The 26,701-nt window shown below is 42.4% G+C and overlaps 1 protein-coding gene across 2 annotated transcripts in view; it reads right to left on the bottom strand.

The window, feature by feature from the left end:
* Window positions 1-10,772: 10,772 nt before the first annotated feature.
* The window catches only part of RSU1 (Ras suppressor protein 1), a 177,446-nt gene continuing 161,517 nt past the window's right edge, over window positions 10,773-26,701 (bottom strand). For both annotated transcript variants that reach the window (XM_004425333.3, XM_087420787.1), the window contains one exon: window positions 10,773-11,361. In XM_004425333.3, coding sequence (XP_004425390.1) covers window positions 11,259-11,361 — 103 coding nt within the window. In that variant the 3' untranslated portion in view covers window positions 10,773-11,258. The remainder of the gene's footprint in view (window positions 11,362-26,701) is intronic.

The raw sequence follows: 26,701 nt of genomic DNA, 5'->3' as shown, positions 1-26,701 counted from the left end.
AGAAAGTGACTTTTTAACAAAGATTTGAAGCTGGTGAGGGAGATATATTTGGGAGAACAACATTCTAGGAAAAAGGATCAAAAGCACAAAAGGTCTGAAGTGGGAAAAATCTGGAGGCCAGGGTGGCTGGAGTAGAGCAAGTGAGAAAAGTAGGAGACGGAAGGCCGATCATGTATGACCTTGCAGACCACAGTCACTGTGGCTTTTACTCTGAGTGAAAGGAGACAAGGAGACACCAGTGGGAGATTCTGAGCAGAAGTGTGTTGTGATGTCTGTGTTAAAAGGATCACTATTGAACAGAGAGGGTAAGAGGACAAGAGTGAAAGTAGGCAGCCCAAGCGGAGGATGGTGCAGTAATCCAGGTGAGGAGTGAGGGTGGCTGGACCAGGATGGAAGAAGGTGAGAAGACTGCAGTTTGGTTATATTTTGAAGGTAGAGCCCAGAGGACTTCCGAACAGGGTGCACGTGCGATATTATTATGAAGCTCTGTTAGAAACTTAACTGTCAGAAACTTAACTTTGCAATTCAGTGCAACAAGTATTGAGTGTAAGTAAAACAAGAAACATAGTATGTGACTGTAAGTAAGTAAAACATAGAAAGTTAGGGTCAATTTCTGTTCTATATTTCCAGCAATTAACATCGAAACAGTGACCAAGAGAGCCCAGTTCCCTCCGGATTCATAAGATTTTCATTCTATATCTATTCCAATTTATCAAAGTGAGGATTCACCTATGCTGAGTGGTTTCCAAGCAGCTTCGATTCCACAGAGGGAATCTGATGTGACTCCAGGTCAGTTGCTTGATCCCATAGGGAACGTTTCCCAACATGGGTTCCACGGATTAAAACTGCATTGTAATGTTTAGCGAAAAAAGCGGTTCTGTGGTCAAATTGCCCAGCATACCATAGCTCCTTCTCAGAGATAAAAAATGCCCAGTAAGATGGCAAAGTCTCTGCAACAAAAAAACCCAAAAATCTCTTTAACAACCAACTTCTCTCCCCAACCCCAATCTCTTCCAGTTGCTTCCACTTTCTCTATTTGCTCCTATCTTAATGGAAAAAAAAATCAATAGACTCATAATAAACTGAACATTTAACTTTCAGTAGAGAAAGAGAAACACTTCTCTTCTAGACCTAAGAACCATTATACAATTTATTCCTAAATAATCCTGCCCTGCCTATCTCACAGGGTAGTTGCAAGGACCGAATGCAATTATGTACATGAAAGTATTTTGCACACCATCTCTAAGGTATCCAGCACATGGGAAAGGCCAGTGTTTTATATAAAGAGGTGAAGAATGAGGAAAGATGTTTCAAACAAGGAATACAAAAATATCCATGGGCTCCCACACAGGCTCAGAGCACTGGAGCAGAGGCTACTTTGAGAAACTACAGGGCATCGCCAGCAACAACCAATCTCATCGTTGTCCTGAAAAGGTCAGGTTATCTTTGTTAGAAGGCTACCTTTTGGAGAGAGTGACATCACCAAGATGGCGACATATGTTGTTGCTGACTTTGCTCCCCACTCACAAGAAGAACTAACAACTATTCATGGACAAGACACCACTGAGAAAATCCTAGAACACGGCGGTGAGGCTTAAGTACCCCCTGCACCACAGAGACTGCATTAGAAGGGTACAAGGAGCAGCTACACATTGACCAAGTTGCCCCTCCTCCAGACCAGCACACCACCACACAGAGAGATCTCCCCTGAGCCTACAGTTCCTCCAGTGGGAAAAAGAGAGCCTAGGGTAGACATCCAGCTCCCCCCGTAGGTTGCTTCTTGGGAGTCTCCACTCTGGGGGATTCTCATGGGGAATACAGGGGAATCTGCAGGGCTTGACCACTGGGAATCTGATTGTGCTGGAGAAGCGGGGAGAGGCTTGCAACAACCAGTGCTTGAATTTTGGCAGAATGAGTTCCTACCTGTAGAGCCCAAGTAGTAGTCACAACCAGTGACTTTGCTCATCTGCAGAGCTAAAACTGAGGTGCAGTCTGACCAGGGAGCTCAGTGGGGGACAGGTCTGCCTGATTAGGATCTTCAAACAAAGAGCCTTGTTGGCCCTGGAGCCTGGTCTGCCCTGGGCCCAGGCAGGGGAGCTGAGTCATAGCCTGGCCAAATGCTGAGTGTAGCTCCTGACCCCTCCCAACCAGAAAGCCTTGTCAGAACAACTGGAAGCTACTTGGCCCAGCAACACTCAAGTGGAGAGTTGGGCAGGCAGAGCTAATCATCCACAGAGCAGAGCCAGTGGCACCATTCAGCTAGGGAACTTGGGGTGAGGTCACTAGAGTCAAGACCACAAAAAAAGAGCCTTTCTAGGCTTGGAGCTGGCTCTCCCATTCTACCCAGCCAGGAGAGCTAATCATAGCCCCACTGAATGCTGAGTGTAGCTCTGGGCCCCACCTGACCAGAAAGCCTTGTTGGGAAACCTGGGAGGCAACTGGGAGCTGACTTTGCTGCTTCACCCAAAAAGGGGAGCTAATTCAGAGCCCCACCCACTGCTGAGTGTAGCTCCCAGCTCGCGTGACCAAAACACCTGGAAAGCTGTGTAGTCCAGCAACACTGGCATGTAGGGTCCAGCAGGCAGAGCTGATCTACAGAGCAAAGCCAGTGGCACCATTCAGCCAGGGAACTTGGGGTACAGGCTGCCAGAGTCAAAACCAAAAAGAGCCTTGCCAAGCTTGGAGCTGGTTCCCCCCTCTACCTGGGCAGGGAAACTAATTCATAGCCCCATCCATTGCTGAATACAGCCTTCAGCCTGGCCGACCAGGGAACCCACGCAGAGTACACAGGAATTGCACAGCCCATCCCAAAAGCCCTGTTCAGTGTCAGTGTCACTTGAACAGAGAGCACAGACCATGGCCTGCCCCATCTACACAGCAAAACTGGTGGTCTCCTCTGGCAAGGGAATTCAGTGCACTGTCTTGCAGGATTTGGGTACCTAATCAACAGGTCTTGGGGCTCATTCTGCTTCTCCACCAGGGCAGGGAAATTAATTCATAGCCCCACCTACCTCTGAGTATAGTACCCAGTACCAACTATCTAGAACACCTGACCAGAGAGCCCAGGCAACCACAGAACCCATTCTACAGCTTCACTTGGGCAGGGAACCAAGCCAGTAGTCCTAACCAACTGTTCTCAGCCAGTGGCAACCATCCGCCCCCACCTCAAAGCTCAAGCAGTGGCCTTGCCCAAAAATTGATCCTGAAAGCAAGCCCTCCTGGCCCAAGGACATTACCACTGGACACATGCAGAGACCTAAACTGAGATGATGGGTAAAGAACTATCTCTGCCAAAGCAAACCTACAAAGTCTGGAAGAAGAGACCACTTACTCAAACACACAGATACCAACACAAGGAATCAAGGATCATAAAAAATCAGGTAAATATGACGCTACCAAAGGAAACTAATAAAACTCCAATGACCCTAAAGAAATGGAGATCTATGAACTGTCAGACAAAGAATTCAGAATAGTTGTCTTAAAGAACTTAAGAGAACTACAAAAACACACGTACAGGTAACTAAATTAGGAAAACGATACATGAACAAAATGAGTAGTTCAACAAAGAAATAGAAACTATAAAAAAACAACAGACATGCTAGAGATGAAAAGTACAATGACTGAAGTAAAGAATTTAATAGAGAGCTCCATAAGCAGAAGTGGCCATGCAGAAGAAAGAATCAATGATTTAGAACACAGGACGTTCGAAATTATCCAGTCAGAGGGGCAAAAGGAAAACAGAACAAAAAAGGGTGAAGAAAGCCTATGGGATTTACATGACACAATCAAAAGAAACAATATCCACATTACGGGAATTCCAGAGAGACACGAGAAAAAGAAAGGGACAGAAAGTATATTTAAAGCAATAATGGCTGAAAACTTCCTAAACCTGGGGAGAGAAATAGACATCAAGATCCATGAAGCCAAAAGGATTCCAGATAGGCTGAACTCGAATAGCACCACACTAGGACACATTATAAATTGTCAAGTCAAAGATAAAGAATTTTGACAGCAGCAAGAAAAAAGAGACAAGATATATACACGGGAACCCCCAGGAAACTAGTGGCCGATGTCTCAATAGAAACTTTTCAGGCCAGGATAGAATGGGATGATATACTCAAAATATTGAAAGAAAAATACTGTCAACCAAGAATTCTATAGACAGGAAAGCTGCCCTTTAGAAATGAAGGAAAGAGAAAAACTTTGCCCAACAAACAACAGCTGAGAAGTTCATCACCACTAGACTTGCCTTACAAGAAATGCTAAAGGGAGTTCTTTGAATGAAAGTAACAGGATGCTAATTAATATCATAAAAACGTAAGAAAGTAATGTAAAACTCATCGGTAATGGTAAATATATAGTGAAAATTATATTCTGTAATATGATAATGGTGGTGCGTAATTCACTTACAACTGTTGTTTAAAAATTAAAAAACACATAGCAAAAATAATCATAACTATAATAATCTGTTATTGGATACACAATACAAAAAATGTAAACCGTAGAATCAATAACCTAAAATGTGAGGGAGAGGAGAAGTACAAGTGTAAAGTTTAGGAATGCTATCGAAGTTAAATTGTTATTAGTTTAAAATAGGGTGTTATAATTTTAAATATTTTATGTAAGCCTCACAGTAATCATAAAGGAAAAACCTGTAGTAATTATACAAAAGAACATGATAAAGAAGTCAAAACATACTGATACCAAAAGACATCAAAACACAAAAAATAGCAGGATAAGAAGCAAAAAAACAATGGATCTAGAAAACAGCCAGAAAACAATTTACAAAATGGCAATAGTAAGTCCTTACCTATCACTAATTACTTTAAATGTATATGGATTAAATTCTGCAACCAGAAGACATAGGATGGCTGAATGAACTCCTGAAAACAACAATCAATGATATGCTGCCTACAAGAGACTCACTTTAGCCTTAAAGACAGACATAGACTGAGAGTGAAGGAATGGAAAAGATATTTCAAGCAAACGGTAATAACAACAACATGCAGGGGTAGCTATACTTATATTAGATAAAATGGAGTTTAAACTAAAAGTGGTAAACAGAGACAAAGAAAGTCACTAAATAATGAAAAAGGGGTCAATCAATCAAGAAGATATAACAATTGTAAATATTTATGCACCCAATGTCAGAGCTCCTAAATATATAAAGCAAAACCTAACAGAGATTAAAGGAGAAATAAACAAAAATACAATAATAGTTGGGGGCTTTAATACCCCACTCTCAACAATGGATAGATCATCCAGACGGAGAATCAATAAGGAAACAGCAAATTTGAACAACACTATCGACCAAATGGACCTCACAGACATCTACAGAACATTCTATCTGACAACAGTAGAATACATGGTCTTCTCAAGCACACATGGAACATTTTCTAGGATAGATCACAGTAGGCCACAAAACAAGTCTTAGCAAATTCAAGAAGATGGAAATCATACCAAGTATCTTCTCTGACTATAATGGTATGAAACTAGAAATTAATAAGAGAAAAACTGGAAAACTCATGAATATATGGAAATTAAACACTCTCCTGAACAATCAATGGATCAAAAAAGAAATGAAACTAAAAAGTATCTTGAGACAAACAAAAATGGTAACATAACATACCAAAACTTAGGAGACGCAGCAAAAGCAGTTCTAAGAGGGACGTTCACAGTGATAAAAACCTACCTCAAGAAACAAGAGGAGCTGGCCCAGTGGCGCAGTGGTTAAGTTCACGTGCTCCGCTTAGGTGGCCCAGGTTCACGTGTTCGGTTCCCAGGTGATGACCTACACCACTCATCAAGACATGCTGTGGCAGTGACCCACATACAAAATAGAGGAAGACTGGCACAGATGTTAGCTCAGGGCCAATCTTCCTCACCAAAAAAAAAAGAAGAAGAAGAAGAAACAAGACAGATTTCAAATAAGCAACTTGACTCTTACACCTCAAGGAACTGGAAAATGAACAAAGCAGAAGAAAGAAAGTAATAAAAATCAAAGCAGAAATAAATAGAGAACAGGAAAACAACAGAAAAGAATAACAAAACTAAGAGTTGGTTCATTGAAAAGATAAACAAAATTGACAAACCTTCAGCTAGACTAACCAATGGAAAAAGAGAACCCAACTCGACCAAATTATAAATGAAAGAGGAGATATTACAACTGATACCACAGATATACAAAGGATCCTAAGTTGCTACTAGGAACAAGTATATACCAGCAAACTAGACAACCTAGAAAAAATGAAAACATTCTTAGAAACATACCTCCTACCAAGACTGAATCAGGAAGAAATAGACACTCTGAACACACCAATTAGGAGTAAGGAGATTGACGCAGTAATCAAAAATCTCCAAATAAAGAAAAACCCAGGACCAGATGGCTTCACTGGTGAATTTTACCAAACATCTAACCAAGAATTAAGGCCAATCCTTCTCAAACTCTTCCAAAAATTTGAAGAGAAGGAAACACTCCCAAACTCATTTTACAAGGCCAGTATTACCCTGATACCAAAGCCAGAAAAGGACACTACAAGACAAGAAAACTACAGGCCAATATTCTTGATGAATACAGATGCAAATATTCTCAATAAGGCTTGCCTTGCTAGTATAGTGGTCAAGATTTGGCGCTTTCACCGCCACAAGCCAGGTTCATTTCCCATTTGGGGAACCATGCCACCTGTCTGATGATTGTCATACTGTGGTGGCTTCATGTTGCTGTGCTGCTGAAAGCCATGCCACCAGTCTTTTAAATATCAGCAGGGTCACCCGTGGTGAACATGTTTCAGTGGAGCTTCCAGACTAAGACAGACTAGGAAGAAGGACCTGGCCACCCACTTCTGAAAAACTTTGCCACGAACACCCTGTGAATTGTCTGATACAGTGCCAGAAGGTGAGAGGATGGTGCAAAAAGACTGGGCAAGGTTCCACCCTGCTGCACACAGGGTCAGTGATGAGCCAGAGTCAACTCAACAGCACTAACAACAATAAATTCTCAATAATTCAAAGAGAATTCAGCAGCACATTAAAAAGATCATTCACCATGATTAAGTGGGATTTATCCCTGGGATGCAAGGATGGTTCAACATACACAAATCAATAAATGGGATATTTAATAGAATGAAAGAAAAAAATTATATGATCATCTCAATAGACACAGAAAAAGCATTTGACAAAATTCAACACCCATTCGTGGTAAAAAACTCTTAACAAATTAGGTATGGAAGGAACGAATAAAGGCCATATATGACAAGCGCATAGCTAATATCATACTCAATGGTGAAAGGTTGAAAGCTTTTTCTCTAAGACCAGGATCAAGAAAAGGGTGCCCACTCTCACCACTCCCACTCAACGTAGTCCTCGAAGACCTAGCTTGAGGAGTCAGAAATAAAGAAACAAAAGGCATCAGAATTCGAAAAGAAAAAGTAAAATTGGCTCTATTTGCAGATGACATCATTTTATATACAGAAAATCCTAAAGACTCCACCAAAAAAAGGTTACATCTAATCAATGAATTTAGTAAAGTTACAGGATACAAAATTAACACACAAAGATCAGTAGCATTTCTACACACTAACAACCAATTATCTGAAAAAGAAAGAATATGATCCCATTTACAATAGCATTGAAAACAATAAAATACTTAGGAATATATTTAACCAAGTTGCTGAAGATCTCCACACTGAAAACTCTAAGGCATGGATGAAAGAAACTGAAGATAAACAAAAGGTGTCCTGTGCTCATGGTTTGGAAGAATTGATATTGCTAGAACGTCCATACTACTCAAAGCCATCTACAGATTCAATGCAATCCCTATCAGGATTCCAATGGTGTTTTTTACAGAAGTAGAAAAAAACAATCCTAAAATTTATACAGAACCACAGAAGACCCCGAACTGCCAAAGCAATCCTGAGAAAGAACAAAGCAGGAGGCATCACACTTCTGATTTCAATCTATATTACAAAGCTAAAACAATCAAAACAGTATGGTACTGGTATAAAAACAGACATTAACGAATGGAACAGAATCAAGAGCCCCCAAACAAATCCATGCACATATAGTTAACCAATGTTTGACAAGGGAACCAAGAATATTCAAAAGAGAAAATATAATCTCTTCAATAAATGGTGTTGGGAAAACTGAATACTCACACAATGAAATATTATTCAGCCATAAAAAAGGAAATCCTGCCATTTGTGACAACATGGAGGGACCCTGAGGCATTATGCTAAGTGACATAAGTCAGAGAAAGACAAATACTGTATCATCTCACTTATATGTGGAATCTAAAAAAAAGAAGAAAAAAACAAAATTAAAACAAAACAAAAAACCAAAGTCATAGAAAAAGAGATCAGATTTGTGGTTACCAGAGGCAATGGGTGGGGATGAGGGAATTGGATGGCAGTGGTCAAAAGGTACAAACTTCCAATTATAAGATAAATTAGTACTAGGGATGTAATGTACAACATGATTACTATAGTTAACACGGCTGTATGGTATATTTGAAAGTTGTTAAGAGAGTAGACCCTAGGAATTCTCAACACAAGGAAAAAATTTTTTTTTCTTTTTTCTTGTGTATCTGTATGAGATGACGGATGTTAACTAAACTCATCGTGGTAATCATTTCACGATATATGTAAGTCATTATACTGTACACCTTAAACTTATACAGTGCTGTATGTCATAATTGACAATCTCAAGAAAACTAGGGGAAAAAAGCTACCTTTTCAACTGTGGATATTTTGTTAATTCAGATATCAAGTAACAGAGTGCATGAAAAGGTTTGAAAATCCACTTTAGTGACAAAAGAAAAAAAAAAAAGACCACCACCCTGAGATTTTATATTACAATTTGAATTTAAATATGTGATATTTTCTGGGTTGCATAAAATACCAATTTCATTTTGAAAAAATATGCATTTAATATTTTCTGATTACAAAAGTATACAGGCTTATTATAGAAAATTTCAAGTACAGAATAAGTATAAAAAGGAAAATTAAGAAAAAAACCTTAACCTACCATACGGAGATAATTTATCAGCCACAGTTCATTTCATTTTACCGTGCATACACATTATAAACACAATTTCCTTTTTACACAACTGGGTTCATCCTTATATACCATTCTTAAATTTTGCTTTTTTACTTAACTGGATGATATGGTTAGCTTCCTTTGCCCTTAGGTATTGTTCAACTATTTTTAGTGTCTTCATAAAAGTTTATCATGTGGATACCACAATTAACCATTCTTCCATTGGTAGGCATTTGGCTTTTTCCCATGTTTCCATTGTGTATACAATGCTATAACGGCCCTTTCTAAACACTGTTCTTTTTGTGCATCTCTGCTAATTTCCTCAGGATAAATTCCTAGAAATAAAAATCCTGGGTGAGAGTATACAACTTTAAGGTTTTGCTACAGATTGTCAAACTACCACCACCTTTCTGGAGAGAAATTTATATTCCCAATAGTAGTATATAAGAAGGTGTAGCTCACGTTACTCCTTTACCACTTAATACTGCCTTAAAAAAATATCTGCACATTTCCCATTGTTACACATATCTTATTTTTGCTTTGTATTTTTTTGATGACTAGTGAGTCTCGACTTCTTTTTTTCATGTTTCTTGGAGATCTTCCTCCTTGTGAATTTGTGTATTGCTTACATTTCTATCTAGACTGTTCATCTTTTTAAAAAATTATTCCTAAGTGTATATTGTTATATTTTTACTAATGCTTTGTTGCTAGTTTTAGATGAAGTCTTTCCAATCAACAGCAGTAGAGGCATCGATCTTCCTCCCGCAATTTCATACGCTCAAAAATGAATTTAAAAACTCAGGCTGAGGCAAAGATTGCACCTAGAAAACTCACATCAACCATATACCCCCAAACAGGTGATGGCATCTGGAATCCTTCTTCCCACAGCGAATTCTATCAGGAAGTCATCCAGAAACTAGAAGTGTAGACCTTGATTGGCGCCCTCTTATTTAAATGCTAAGTCCAATTACTAAGTAACTCAGGATTTTTGGTTTTGATTCTGGCTTTTTACATGTTCCAGTCGTCCGGGTCCTGGGGGTTCAACTGTAAAACTGAAAGGAGATGACGCAGAGTAACCACGATCCATCTGAGAGTAGGTGACATCTTCACACATCTTTTGTTTCAAGACATTCTGGTGTTGGCAGCCCTCTTGTTAGTACAAAACTGCTTGGATTTATTTTCATTTACATACTTATTACTGCTGATTAGAACAAAGCTGCCTATCACAGATGTTAAACAACTGGGTGTTTAATGACTCTGCAACTGCAGTTTCTACACTGGGTGTGGTAAAGAGTGTGCACATTAACACGACTTCTTTGGCATCATCAAAGTCACTTAGAAGAACGCTTTGATGTGAGCAGATTTTCTGCAGTGACAAGAAACATACTTGAGTTTTTTTCTCTCTCCGTTTCACAGCTCTTGTCTACCAGCCACTGGCAGAAGTCACCATTTCTTCAGCTAAGAAATGCTGCATTCCAAAATCCTTTGGCAGAATCCCCTAGAGATTTGTTTTTCTGCTCCTACCTAATTTAGAAACAGTCTTCAAAGAAAAAAAAAAAAAACCTGACAAATCGATGTCAGAAGAAACTAACTCTGATTTAATTTTGCATTTTTTTCATGGAAAGTTTCAGAGTTTCTTATCTACAACCAATAAAATTGGGCAAGATAATTTTGGGGAAAAAAGTAAACAAAAATGTGTATACCCCAAGATCAGATTGTTCTTTATTCAAGAGGCAACGTGTGATACAAATGCAAGATTTTATTAAAATCATTTGTAAGTTAGCATATCTTGGTGGTGAAGGAAAACTTTTAATAAAGCAAAATAATGAGTTATGTGAATAAACAGAATGAACAGTGTTAACTGTGACATTTAAATGATTACATGATTTTAATTATTCTTTTGATAACAAGCAACTTTGTGAACATCTATTCAAGGAACTGAAACCTGTGCCTACTATGAAATTTGCAGTTGAATTACAGCTTTGTTTCCAGCCTTTGATAATTTTAAGGAAATGAATGGAAATCGTTTTAAGAACTTATAAAAATCTAGCACCTACCAAAAGGATTTAAAAGGTAAGGTAGAAAGCACGAGAAAGAGAAAGTGAAAAGGAGAAAACACACACACACACACACACACACACATTGTATTTATTTGTGGGACAGAGCAGAAGAGAACGGAAGTCACAATGAGAAAAGCGACCAGAAGCCCAGCTCATGCCAACCCCTTATTTGTTCTTGGCTGTCAGTGGTTTCCGGCTGATCTTTTTCGATTTGTCATTATTTTTCTTCGGCGGTTCTGGGTTTGCCTGCATGTGTCTGCCGTAGAGGCTGAAAAGAGAGAGGGAGGGAAACAGTGAGATCCACCTTACTAACACAAGATAAGCTTCTACTGGTAGAGCTTTAAACAACAGATTAATCTCCAGGAATATTCAGTAAGCCAAAAAAAAAAAACTAAATGATCACTTCTGTTTTCTCTGGATCATACATTGCATTTAAGAATTTAAAATTCTTTTATACAAACACACACACAGAGCACATCATGAAGTCCAATTCTGGACAAGTCTCTTGGCATTTTACACTAACTCAGCAGAGTGTGAAACACTGAAGGAAGAGAGATCCAGGACTGTGAGAACCAATAATGCTCAGCCCAGTGTTCCAGACTGAACCTCAAAAGGCTCGGAGTGTTTAAGTCGACAGTGACACAAATTGGGTCGAAGTGAAGAGATCGAGTGTCCATTTAGTGAAAAGTGAGCGTCATGTCTGGCCCAAAAGCCCACGGGCTGGATAATGTGACAGAGAGCAATGGCGTCCGAGCCTGCTCTGGCTGCTCACGCATGATTGATGGTGCTGGGATGGCGACCACACATCAATGCCACGTTAATAAGTACTGCTGATTAAATGTTGACAAAGTGCCCTACAATTACGGCAGACGGCACTCATCGCAGAGCGAAGCTAGCTCTGTGGCTGAGAGGATTGAACCGAACAGCAGATAGTAATTAATCGATAATTTATGAGTAATTCTGATTAAACTAAATTAAAAGCCATCCTAAAATAAATACAGCTCAACCATAACTCCCTTTTATTGATATAACTGTGTCCCTGAGAAAGCCTTGTGGGGGGGTCTCAGTTCCTCCAGAGGAAAGGCATTGCCTGACTCTGCTTGTTACAATTGCCTTGTGCCAACTGAACGAGGGTTGACACAAAGACTGACCTCCCTACGCGAGGCGTCCCTTCTTCTAAGGTCCACTCAAGGAATCGACACCCTCTCCTGAGGCTCGCATTTTGCCAGGCAAACTGGTGGCCATGCACAGTGTGGCACTACTTGGCATATACTGATGCTCTCGATGACACCAACACCATGGGTGATGGCCAAGGGATGGAGCTGGCATAGAGAGTTGTCCCACTGATTGAGTGGTTAGGGAAAGTTGGATACTAGGGTTTTGATAGGTTATACTGTATTCTATCTTCACCAGAAGAGTCCAAGCATCTCCTTAGAACAGGTTCCACCGACAGTGTCATGACCATAGGTCTCTGCTCCCAAGGAGTTTAGAATGCAGATCTGGAGCTGGCAGCAGACAGACCTACAAGCTGGAGAATGTATGTCCAGCCAGGTTCTGGGGATGTTTTCCAGGTCAAGGAGAAGGCCATCTCTTGTGTCAAGGAGGTACCATATGTCCTAGATAGATAATGTTAGAGCCTGCAAGTTAGCTTTCAACTTCTGTAGAAGTTTGCTTAAAAGGCTTTTTGCTAATCTAACGGAGAGGGAGGCCCAGTCCTGCCCAGCCTGGCAGTGGGCCACCCTGTGTGCCCACAGGAGAAACACTTCCTTCCCCAAGAGAACTTGCTACCCAGGAAAACAGATCTTTAAACCTACACAGGTCCCCGTCCCCCACACTTTGAAAAGGGCCACTGATCCCCTGAAGTCTATGTCATGGACACCGGGGGGGGGGCCTGGGTCCCAGGTAAAGAAGCATTAGTTCAGGCAGAGAAGAAAGTTGAGCCACCCCAGCTTTACTGCTGTTGCTGCCCCAACCCCTAGTGGTGTCCTTGTCCCAGTTCCTGGAAGCTGTGATTGTCACCTTACATGGCAAAAGGGACTCTGCAGAGGTGATTAAGTTAAGGCTCTTGAGATAGGGAGATCATCCTGCATTATCTGGGGAGAGGGGCCCAAGGTGTGCACCCGCTTCCCTCACCATTCCTCCAGCATCTCTCCCAGATGCATCAAATAGGTAGAAGAAACCCTGAGCCCAAGGAGACTCATCCTTTATATTCTTTACCTTTATCAACACACTGAAACATACCTATCCTCTACTAGTCCCTGCCCTTCCCCTCCTCCTAGGATGTTGATTTCCTCAAGCTCAGAGCTTAGCGCTGCAGTGTGACATGTCCTGGAGGCCTCTGGTCTCCAAGCTCCTCTCACCTGGCACAAAGCGCAGGTCTGAGTGTGCTCTGTGCATGCACGCGGTCTCAGTACCTTCAGTTACACAGCCTTCTTACAATAGCCTCAGGATCTTCCTCCATTTTCCAAACCCTTATCCCCATAAGGGAAAAAATACACGTGTTCTTACTCAATGACAACATCAAACTTTAAGGGTTACAAAAATCTGCAGAAATACAACTCCACGGTTCACGCACCTGGAAACCTGGCGATACTTAAGTGTCAGGAAAGTGGTATCAACAAAAATAAGAGGTGAGGGGAGGGAGAGGAGAAGATTTGGAAGGGCCTGCCACGTGCCATGACCTGAATGAGTAAGAGCCGAAGTGGGCATGGAAGGCTTCCAGAAGGAGTGGCTGTTTTGCTGGGCCCCGACAGTGGTAATCTGGCAATGTCATTTCAGAAAGGGCTGCAAAAGCTGCTCAGGACTCAGCAAGGCTCCTCTCCTTTTCAGGAAGGAACTGGAATGTTCCAGTATTTAATGCCTGCCTTTTTTGTTTGTTTGTTTGTGAGGAAGATCTGCCAATCCTCCTCTTTTTGCTGAGGAAGACTGGCCCTGGGCTAACGTCCATGCCCACCTTCCTCCACTTTATATGGGACGCCGCCACAGCGTGGCGCACCTGACAAGCGGTGCGTCGGTGCGCGCCCGGGATCCGAACCAGCGAACCCTGGGCAGCCGCAGCAGAGCGCGTGCAGTTAACCGCTTGCGCCACCTGGCCGGCCCCAACGCCTGCCTTTTAATATTCTGACCTCAGTGTGTGTCTGGACCTCTTGGGGCTACACTATAAAGGGCCACATGGGAGACAGCAGTCCCGGGCAAATGATTAGCAACCCTAACCCCCACTGTGTCTCAGTTTCTTCATCTATAAAATAACGATGTCGTTTTCCTCGCCTGGTGGCCATGGTGCTTAAATAAGCCCTGCACCATGGCAAGCCTACTGGAAGTGGCCAGTGAATGCTTGTTGAAAAAGAGGATTGATGTGGGGTTATAGTCAGAGTGACTAAATAAAGATAATTCTATGATCACTTTACTTCTTTAGGGCTTTTTCCTCTGAAAAATAACATGGAATTTTCTATCCACGCCAAATCCCCAAGCATCTCTGGGAGAAAGGTTTTAATCCTCTTTGAAGAACCCAACTAAGGCAGAGCTAAAAGCATCGCCCCACTTCCTGGGTGAGTCACCACAGAGCTGGGATGACTCTGCCCTAGTCTGCGTGATCCCTTCACTCCTCCAGCGGAGTGGGCAGACGGGAGTCAGCACTTGACTGAGTGGCTGTTCTCACGTGGAGACGTCGCTGTGGCAGAGCAGTAACGACAAGCATCTTAGGGTCCGAAATTGGGCTCCTTTCCTGGCTCTACCAGTGACAGCCATGGGGGTTCCATCTGGTAAGTGTGGTAAGCAGAATAATGGCCCCCCAAGATGTCCACATCCTAATCCCTAAAACTTGTGAATATATTACATCGCAAAAGGGACTCTGCAGGGGTGATTAAGTTAAGGATCTTGAGCTGGGAAGATTACCCTGGATTATCCCAGGCCCAGGGTAATCACAAGGGTCCTTAGAAGAGGGAGGCCAGAGGGTCAGAGTCAGAGAGAGATCTGAACATACTACATTGCTGGCTTTCAAGATGAAGGAGGGGGCTACCAGCCAAGGAATGCAGGCGGCCTCTAGAAGCTAGAAAGGCAAGGAAGTACATTCTCCCCTAGAGCCTCCAAGAGGACGCAACCCTGCGGACACCTTGATTTCAGACTTCTGACCACCAAAACAAAAGATAACACATTTGTTTTATTTTCAGCCACCAAGTTCATGGTAATTTGTTACAGCAACAACAGGGAACTAATACACTAAGTAAACCTCTCTGGGCCAGACAGGGCAGCCTATCAGTGAGAATTCTGCTCCATTTCAGCAGGAAAAAATGGCAAATTTCTGAGGTAGCAGCTCACTGAAAAGAAGGACAAGTTAAAAATTAAGTTTCAGAAAGGGCACAAAGTGTGCCCAAAGGAAAGATGCGTGCTGTTTCGACCAGAAGAATGGGAACAGGCAGGCAAACTGTCCCCTCTCCACTACAGTCAGATTGGATGGTCCCTGCCCCCTTCATTCTCTGAAGCTAACATCCATGGTGCATGTTTTGAATATACCTAGAATTTAATTTACAAAAGTGACTGAGTGATGACATGGAGAGGTCAATGCCACTGAAAGAAGTTTTATTTATATTTATATGCAGTTCCCAAAAGGAGGAGGCAGGCCATGGCACAAAGGGCCATGTGGGGAAGCACCAGGGTTCGTCAGGAAGCAGAAGGAGTGAAGGAGGGAGGACGGCCCAGAGCCTTTACTGTGGTTTCATGGGAAGAATGGGTGAGGCAGGGTAGGCAAGTTTGAGCAAGTTTAGGATTGGATAGTTCGAATAATTTCCATGGGCTCTGGACTATAGGGGTGGTCTCCAGCTGTCTGGCACCTGGGCCTGGGATGACTTAGGGCAGGGGAAATATTGGTTTGTGAGTTAGATAAAGGAGGTGGTTGTAGGTACAGGCTTTGTATTGGTTGTTTTCCATATCAAAGGCATGCTAGCAGAGAAGCTGTTTGCTGTCTCTAGGAGTTAAGCTAGGCCAGGGAAGGACAGTCTCTCCACAGCCAGCAAGACCCCGAAGATGTCAAAGCATCATAAAATATAGGAAGCAAAAAACATGATTAATTAATACAGCCCACAGCCTTCAGCAAGGATTTTTGTCCTCCTGACTGCCCCATATCCTCCTCTCAGGATGTACTTTTTCCCTTAGGGCCTTGGTGAGTACAGCTTCCCTTGCTCAGCCTGTTCCTTCCACCTCCTCCACCTGGGTGAACCCCAACCAACCCTCAGACCCTGACAAGCACACCTCCCAAACCAGCATGTCCCCTCAGTGCTCGGCTCAGGTCCACCTGTCCTGCCCCAGAGAAGCCCACGACACCCTGCCCTGGGGATACCGGGGTACAGTCCCAGGGCTTCAGTCACCTCTGCACCCTAGCACCCTGCTTCATCCTGAATAACATGTCACTTTGGGAAAGCGACTAACTTGCCAGAGTCTGATGTCCTCATTGGCAAAATGAGGATGAAAATTCCCAGCTACCTTGCAGGGCTTGGGGGAAGATTAAACCAGACATGGAAAAAGTCTTGTCCGTGCAGGCACACAGCACGCGTTCAGAATGGCAGCTGCCGCCTTTAACCTCTCGCGAAGGTCCAAGACTCAGGCTAAGCTGGCCAGTTGCTTCCACTTCTCAGACGCTGCCTCCACGCACAGAGCACAGCCAGGAATCCTGCTTTGCCGTCATGTGCCTTTGGAGCAGATCCCTTCTCAGGGAGGCTGTTGGTGGGTACTGAAATCTGGCCAGGCCAGCTTGAGTGTTGACAAAGGGAGCCTGGCTCAAGGTCACCAAGGGGGCAGTAGCTGCCAGTGGGCAAAATGCTCAACCCAGAAAATGGAGGGACCCTATGGCACAGAATCTTAGAAAATCTTCTCTCCCCGGAAATCTGAGGTTTATAGAGGGTAACTGGGAGATGATTAACGAGGGGAAAAATCAAAAAAGATCAATCTAAAGTGACAGGAAAGGACCAACTAATGCTCAAGACTCTGATGAGCAGTCTTCTGTCACTGGAGAGAGTCTCAAAGGCAGGATGCCCGTGGATGCTCTCCGCTGCGGGAGATGAGCAAGCAGCAGTGCTCGGCTCACAAGGGCTCTCCATCCTCGTCTGCGTGGGAGTGGGCCCTGCCCTGAGCAGCCCCCTGAAGAATCCCTGAGGACTATCTCTGGGGGAAACATTCTGAAATGATTCCGCAGACTGCCGGGGTCACCAGACTGATCACTTCAGAGGCATCTTGTTAAAGCAGCAGGCGCACAGGCCACTTTAAGCTCCATGCCACTGAACACCAGAGCTCACTGACATCTAAGATTACACAGCAAAAACTCCAGTCCGCCAGAATCAGACTAAACCTTGCGATAAACGTTATATTCAGCAGGATGATATCCATGCTTTTCTATTACTGATATGTAAATTTTATCTAATATGGGCATCTTCATTTTGAGGGAAAAAAATCTATATGAGTCTTATCGTTTCTGTTGGATCCAAGGATCTCTTGTAGACCCTCAACCCCTTCATGGCTGCAGCAATGAAGTCACGGTGGACACCCACTTTCTTCTTGAATATTTCCCCACTTGGCTGCAGTGCATTATCCTGGTTCTTATCCTCTCTCCCAAGACTTCTTCTGCCCTTGTGTTTCTGCTTCTCTCTCTTTGTCTTCTCTTCCCTAGAAAGATCATCGAATTTTGTAGCTTCAACAACTATCTCTGAGCAGCAGCCCTCCAAGGCACTGCCATCTTCAACCCCTGCTCTGCCTTATTCCCACTGGAACGCTTAGTTATTAAACCCAACCAAAGCACATAATAGTTTCCCACCCCAACTTCCACAGGTCTGTCCTCTACATCCCCAGACCTTCAGGATCAGAACGTTCAAGTCATTTTGACTTTGCCTCTTTTTTCGGTCATCATATGAACAAGTTTGATTGAAGCTTCCTCTACCTTAGAAATTCTTAGCCTGGGACCAGCGAAGCATCTGAAATTCCAAGCAAAGCTGTATGTGTATCTTTCAGCAGAAAGGGAACACAGCTTTCACCAGCTTCCCAAAACATTCATAACTCAATGGATCAGTTAGCCGATTTATGCTTATTCTTATTTCCATCATCCTATGATTTTATCCATTCTGTTTTTCTTCTACCCTAATACAGACCCATATCACATGGCCATTTGATTATTATAACGGGTTCCTTCTTGGTCTCCTTGGTGTTGATCCCTTCCCTCCTCCAATGCGTCCTACACACAACTGACAAAATAATCCCCCCTTAGTTAATACATAGAAAACAGCATCCACTGCCCACTGGATCAAATACCCTGCCTGGTACGTGGCATAGAGCAGCCACAGAATATGCCACATAATGTCTAACTTACCCAATTTCACCTCTCTCTCTCTCCTAACTGACACGAGTACAGTCATGCTGGTCTAGAGGAGGCCGTGTGGAGTACAGGAAAGATCGATCAAGTGTGAGTTCTTCCACCTGTTAGCTGAGTAAACTTATTGAGTCCTATATCCTTCCAGAACCTGTTACCTTACCCGGAAAATGGGAATATCTGCGCACTGTCTACCTCACAGGTGCTTTAGCAATCAGACTGGCTTAGGCTCACTGAAGTGCTTTGAAAAATAAAAAAGGGCTAAATTAGTGGGAGGCCTGGGAATCGCCTTCCCTGCCAGCCAACATTCTTTTGGGTGTCTCTGATTTTTGCCGATCTGTGTTACCACTGCCTGGAATGCCAGCCTGGGTCCTGTCTGCAATTCAGATCTCATCCATATTTTTAGGTCTTTCACCGTTTCCTCCTCCAACCCCACCCCAATTTCTGCCTTCACAAAATACTCTCAGATTTATCAGGATTTCACCATTGAGTCTTTGATGATACATAAAGTGATTCCTGCTCTTGGCTCATTATTTCGAAGCATCAGTAGAATGCCTTGATATCATACAATCTGCCTTCACGTCACAACAATCCAATGAGGCAGGGGCTTTTATTATTATTTTTCAAATGAGGAAACTGAGGCTTAGGAAGTTTAGACTTGGATCAAACCCAGGAATTACTCCAAAGTTCAAACTCTTAATGCACTAAGTTATCTCGTCTCCCATCCTTTTGGATTTCTCAGTTTTGTCTTCTTAATAAGTCTACCATTTTCTTGAGGGCAGGGACTGCAGACTTCACTTCTTTTGTGCAAGAATGTTGGAAGCACATTGTGTGCTATGTAAATATTGTGTTTCAGAATGCCAGGTACATGAGAGGTACAATATGCTGTTCTTAAGTCATTTGCTCATGTCATATGCATCCCTCCTGTTGTTTTGGGTGTTTCCATGGAAAGTCCTTATACAGACCAAGAAAAGAACCAATTTTAAAATCTAAGTATATGGCCAGTGACAATAATGGAGAGAAATAATTTTGTTTATAATCTGTAATTTTATGGTAGGATGCTAAATTTAAAATCTCCCCAAATAAATCTGTGGACAAAGTGTGAAGCCTGGATTATTAATAAGCATTTGCAATATCTTTATTTATCCCATCTAGCAGCTATGAGGGGCTGGTGACAGAACCTTAACACATAAATTGCTGAGTCTTAAAGGAAAAAAAATTAACAGTTACCATATTCCCATGAGAAGTCTCATTAATTCAAAAGGCAATGATTTTTTGAGATCAAACTTCCAAGAGATGGTTCCGTGCAACTCACTAATGGCCATACATGTCTTCCACATTCTTCTCCATTATAACCCTCACTGTTCTCCGTCCCCAACACACAACGTAAAAAGAAAGTATAAACATACACGTACAAATGGCATCCATATAGCCAAAAGGAATTTGTACCTGGCTTAGGACAGATATTAGGCTATACAAAAACAAAAAAATATAAAGCAGGTTTAAAAATACCCCATATATTCTAGACTCACTATCTGCCCTACTGGAGGGGAGAAATGAGGATGCTGGCAGAGCAAAACTAACAATCTCATGCACAAAAGATGCTCATTAAACTTCATCATCCTGTCTACTCTAATGATGCTCTCACTTAATAAAAATTCCCCGAGCAGTTGCAAGGATATTAGGCAAGGTCTTCGGTTATGTATCAGAGGCCTGAGCTGTCACCAGCAAGCATGCAGTTCAGGGGGTGTGCTCCCTGGGGAAGGAGCAAATACAGCTTTCACGGAATACATGCAGAGAAAAATCGATAACTGCAACTTGCTTCCCTGCTTAAGCATTTAAGAAAATAGGTAATCCTTTTAAATTAAACTGCAAAGTGCTAAATGTTGCAATTTCCAGAATAAACTAAAAGCCAAAGGGAAACAAGTCTAAGGGTATTTGTAAGTTTTCTAAACAAGCTACTTCCTTAATACACTTCATTCCTGGAGCACTGGAGAATATTTTTTATGAAAAGAATTATTTTGTGATCTAATCCTTGGCATTCATAGAGATTAAAAAAGAGATGCCCCTACCATATATGTTTGTATGTGTTTGTAATAAACACATAGATATACAAGCTATTCATAAATATGATGAAGGAAGGAATTACTTTTATATGTGCATTTATCCCCTTCAAAAATTAATCCTAAAAAAATATTACTATTAAAATTCACTAACTTGAATCTGGCTCTTAAAAGCGAAACAGTAATTATCTAAAAGATCTCTTAACGTGGACATATGTTAACACTGTATAAGCACAAATTATTGTTTTTGTCCATATCATATAATCCACTTTAAATTTCACATCCTGCCAGACTTGGCTGGAGAGATTATGACAGTTGGGGTTAGAGTGAGGCATTACCCAAAAACCTGAATTTAAAGGCAATAAGAATGTTCTCTCAGTGTTAAATGATAACATCAACACAAAGTGGATTAAAGCAGAAACATGAAAAGTCCCCCCAAATTACACAGCACAACTCTTAGTCAGCAAGACTAGACCAGATCCAGACCAGGGGTATTAACAAAGGTGGAGAGAGAATCTGTCCATCAGGAGAGTGCTGGTGTTGGTCATGGGGAAATGCTGGCAGTGGGCATCTAAGCATCCTCCAGAGAGGCAGCGAGGACCTGGGCTGGGAGTTCTATGCACGCCCGGACAGGGCTCTGTCTCTTAGAGGAAGCAGAGAAAACAAACATGGCACCACCCCTGTGTGGTCCAGCCTCCTGCCACTACCCTCCACGTTCCCAATCCCCAGCCCATGCGGTAAACAAGTCAGGCCCCTACCCACTTCTGAGGTTTGTACTTGCCATCCACTCTGCCTGGAATGTTCTTCCCCAGGTTTCCCTGAGATAGGCACTATTACCATCCCCATTTTACAGTGAGGATATGGATGCACAGAGAGCTTAAATACCTTTGATGTGAATGGCTATGCTGACCCAGTTTTAGTGTCAAAACAAGACTCAGTCTCAACCCCTTCCCTTTACCCTGGGCACAGTAACTGGTTCACACATGAGCCTGTGGCCGATTTGAGCCAACTAGAGAAAGACCTAGGACCTTAGCACAAACCGTTGGGAAGAAAAGTCCTTTCTTTCCTGTTTTACTTGAATAGGAGCTACCAGCCATGTTGACATCCTGTAAAGAGAGCCTGCCTGGGAGAGAAACCAGCCCAGACAAAGCAGAACTGAAAGGTGGAGAGAGATGGGGTCCAATGACAGTGAGCCCTGACATTACGTCATGCCTGAAGTCTATCGTATTGTTGGATTATTTTTAGTATAAAATAACCAAATAATCCCCACTCCTCTTAGGCTTTGTGTTTCCTGCAATCAAAGGAATGCTGAGTGCTGACTGACACATCAGTCTGGTCTACTTCCAATGTGAATTCCTAAGAGAGATCTTTTTGCCCACGTTATCTATCTTTGACTACATTCATTTCCATCACACCAACAGTCACAACATTATTTTGTCTATTTGATTACTTGTTATTTCCTGCCTCCCTTAATAGAACGTTAACTTCAAGAGAGCAGGAACCTTGTCTGTCTTATTAAGTATCTTCTGTGACTGGTATGCCATGGGCATGCCATGAACGTTTGCTGACTGACTGAAGGAAAGCATACATTGTTGCATTTACTAGGATGTAATAGAAATATCCAACTACGAGAATGTCTTCCCAACTGGATGAGGGACAGTCTTAATCATTTTGTTCCTCCAGTGCTGGCCACACACTAGTCACCCAATAAATATTCACTGGTGAATTGAAAGAATATCTTAGCCAAGGAACATTTCCCAAAGTCCTCAATTCCATGTGCTCCGAGTAATTATACATCAGCTTCCCATTTAGAGCTGTCTACCCAAAGAATACGTGCTATGCAGGCCAAGGCAAGAGTTCTACTCTTTGGGGGCAGTTATCCTCTGTTATGGAATTCTGGGTCCTCTATCAGTTTCTTCTGTGTTCTCTTCAGTTTCTGCAGGACTTCTGAGGCTGAAAGGCTAAGGGTGAGACTGGGCAGTAAATGCTCCAGGGTGCCATTCTGAGGCCATTGGGAGCCCATTCCTTCATCTTCATGTGGAGATCCTCTTTCACAGTGCTGTAACCAGGGGTTCCCATTAAATTCCTTTAAGGTACAACAGGCTTTTACTGCACATTAATCACATTTGATACTGGTAAAGCTGAAGATAGTAATTGTTTATAAAAGAGAATTAAGTTAAAATGAAAATTATAAAAACAGTGGGTTTTTTTTTTTAATCCTTTCCTTTAGACAAACAACTTAAAAATCAGAATGAATATTTATTATCATGGAAGGATAAGAGTCTTTCTGGCCACATGTGGTTCCTTCACGAACAGCTCAGCATTGTTCATGACCTCTGAAGTTATCAAGCTAATGATCACAATAGCAAAACTCACGTAACACTTATTACACATTAGCATTTACACATGAAGTTTCTATGGCATTTTCTATACAGTCACTCATTTAAGCCTTACACAATACCACACGAACAAAACCATGCACATTTGTCCTGTGGCTCTAGATATAAATGATATTACAAATACAGAGCTAGTGTCACAGAACTAGGAATACTTGTGTCTAAACACAGAGGCCTTTGCTTTTCCTTTGTTTTGCTTTTACTATAAGGACAAATAGTAAAAGCACATATAGAGGTATTACTATTATTATTTCTCCTCCTCTTTGGGGCTAACAATTTGGACTCTCTGTTCCTGAGACTATTCCTCCCTCTCTGTTTCTCTGAGCCCAGGTGACTTGATGATTTGACCATCGCAGGTGACTCACGGCCAGGTCAACAGAAAGCTAGACATCTCTTTTGATTTAAGCATAAGCCGGTAAGTTCCAGAGTGCAGGGCAAGCAACACTGAATTGGGACTTGGAAGCCTTTGGAATAAATCCACTAACCAGGTGATTTGTTTCCCTAGACAGAAAGTGGGGTGTTTGGACTTAAACAGCAGTGGTAACGATCTAGCACGCACGCCCTCATACAGCGATAGGGCACTTAGACCGCACCCAGAACCCACTTGGAGCACTCCAGGCAACAGCTTCAAGCTGCTCAGACTTGGCCATTTTAGTGAACTTACGCACATTATATATGAAACCTTGTATAGTGCTTTCCTTTTATCAACTCATTTAACCCTTAAGCAAAATCATGTTAAATGAAACCTAAGGTGCCCCCTGTGCTCTGGTCACATTACGTCACGATGCCTGAGATTTTAGCCAGCATTGTATCATCTGCCCCTCTTCCCTGTCCATGGATTTTCCATAAGGTGAGTCATGTTCCACTTACACACAGAGCAAAGAGAGAGAGAAAAAAAAATAATAACCTTAGGAATCAAAACCAGAAAGCATCCATCTACCTAGGGGTGGACTTACTCCCACAGTGTTTTAGCCACGAGGCTCTCACCAGGTGGACTTTAGGAAGAAGCCGATGCAGGCAGCTAAACTCTATTCATTCTCTTAGGCCATTTCCCTGGCAAAGCCGAATTCCCTCACCTAAGCCAGGCTCTCTCTAAAGTGGCAAACTCCATCCCTGGAACGTGGCATGGCAAGCTGATTTGTGTTTTTCCTCCATTCCTGACCCCAATCTTAGAAGTATTGACCAATGGTAAGGAGAGGCTAGCAGAAGTGGGGGAGATCAGCTTTGGGTGTGCAAAGAAACAGTGGTATTGGGAACAAGCCAACAACTGTCAAAAGAATCACAGAGAAGACATCCATGATGAGTCTATGGATTCCACCTTTCTTTTAGTTTCATGTTCATGTTTCTGAGTTTTGTGGCAAAAACATACTCCAAAAAGGAATGGAGGATTAAAAAATACTCTTAGCCCTGATATATTCAGCACATTTAGTATATGTCATCCACTTCCTCCTAGTTTTTTTCAATCAGATTTTTAAGACTCTCAGAGAAATTTATGGTCTTCAAGTGCAAGAATGTCAAGAACCAAGATGTTTGTGGTTTATGCTTGATGTTAAAAACGATCTAGTACAGGATTCCACGCATCGGCAATATGTCTAGGTGGGCACCCTAGGAATACGTCAAGAGGAGGACTGGACTCTCCCTCGGGGCTCAGTCTTTAGTGTTTTGCTGCCCCAAGAGGCCTTGTAGACTCACAAAACTGTGGCTGTGGAAGAGGAGAGAAGAGCTAAAGCTTGTCACAACAGACCTTTTCATCCAAGAATCTCAAGTGTTTTATCCAGGAATCCCACCCACAAAACACTCCTGGAAGGTGTCAGAGCATCCTAAACACAGATGGTGAACGTGAAGTGAAAGGAGAAACATGCGGTAGAGATGCCAGAAGACCAGGCCTCTGTGGATCACCACCTGGGGCTGCTCTGTGGTTGTGACACATTGAATGGTTGTGACCATGATGCGGCCCACGTGATGACACTTGGGTGAAAAATCACAAAGGCTATGAGTGCCCGACAGTTATTCAAATATTAACAAACCACGTTCTGTAACAATTGACTTAAACTGACCTAAGTTCTCATGAAAAAATATTCTCCCCTAAATAGCTATTAATCAAGAATGCTGATCAACTTATTTTCCGCGGAATTGTAAAATAAGCCCCTTTTAGTCAGTAGTACCTACTATATTGAATACCTACAATGAGTTCCTTTTTTCCCCTCATAAATATTTCAGAAAGTTATTTTTAAAATCTCATTTTAAACCATATTGGTACTTCCAATTTGTAGAGACATATTCTATACTCTCACATACGTATAGAATAGCTCTGTCAGAAATATGAGATCCACAAATGTAACCTTAAATTTTCTAGTAGCCACATTAAAAAAGTAAAAAGAAACAGACAAAATCAATTTTAATATCTTATTTAACCCAATATATCCAAAATATAATCATTTTAATATGTAATCAATATACAAATGGGTGATCTATTTTATCATTAATTTAATGATAAATGACTTAGTATATTTATCATATACATTTAAAATTTTTTGTACTATGTGTCTCTGGAATCCGGTGAATATTTCACTCTTATAGCACATCCCGATCAGATGAGCTATAATCAAGAGCTCAATAGCCCCATGTGGTTGGCGGTTACCACATCGCACAGCACAGATAGAGACCACGTGAATATGGTGCAATGAGCCATCTTCTTGGACTTAGATGAAAAGCATTTTGAAAGTTGATGGACCACTGCCATTTGGTTACTTTCACTGCTTTAGAAAAAGGAAGAATATACACACACACATACACACAAACACACACATGCACACGCACATTCTCTCTCCATATTTTTTTTTCTAAGTAACCCCATTTATCTAGAGGTTCTCCCAATATCTTTAGTCATTTGTAGTAGTTCTGAGAATGAGCCTGGAAAGGTCCTCTGGCCAATACAAATAACTCCTAAGTCCATGAAGACTGCTTGGGTGGAGGGAAGTATAGTTAGTCCCTCTCTTCCCCTAAAGCAAGAAAACATCAAACAACTGTAAGAGCCACAGGCCCTTGGCCCGCACTGGCCGGAGCGCACCATCCGTGGGGCCTACACTAGACGGGGCTCAGGCAACAGGAGCTACAGGCCATGGAATTCACGAGTTCTGCCATTTCCCAGGCAAGTCGGACTTCCTCCCCGAGCTGTGCTCTTCTGGAGTGGCAAACACTAAATCTAGCCTCTGGCACCTCCTGATGCTCCCCCTCCCTGCCCGTCTCTGATCTCTGGGCCAGGGGGCCCAGGGGTGGGCTGCAGGGACATGACAGAAGCCCACTGCAGGTGGCCCCGAGGTGGGACATCACAATCAGGCTTTTATAAAGGAGAGAATAAGGTGCCTAGAAGAGAGAGAGGACAAATATGAAATCTGCTGCCTGCATCAGGGACAAAGTATTTTTAAATTTCCCATTCCTTGTTGAGGTACTTTTTCCATAAAACTCAGAAATACAAAACCGAAAACTAAAGGAAGAGTGAGATCCATAGACTCGTCCACTACTGAGCTCCCACACACGTCCTCATTGTTCGCCTGACAATGTTGACTTGTTCCCACATACCACTGCTTCTTTCCCTGTAATGACACAGCCCCTCACCCGCGAGCCTCTTTGGGTTCCCTGCTCTGCTTGTATCGACCATGTCACTGAGGGCTGTCACATCACCCTTGCCTCTGGGGATATCGATGGTGAGCCTCTCTTGTAGGGGACACTTCACAGAGTGGACTTTGAAACTGCCCACAGTGAGAAAGGCTGGTCCGACTCATGAATAAGGGCTGA

The sequence above is a fragment of the Ceratotherium simum genome, chromosome 32 (assembly GCF_057802395.1).
Source record: "Ceratotherium simum simum isolate JZ-2026a chromosome 32, ASM5780239v1, whole genome shotgun sequence".
Classification (NCBI taxonomy): Eukaryota; Metazoa; Chordata; class Mammalia; order Perissodactyla; family Rhinocerotidae; genus Ceratotherium; species Ceratotherium simum.
This window is presented reverse-complemented; position numbering and strand designations above follow the sequence as displayed.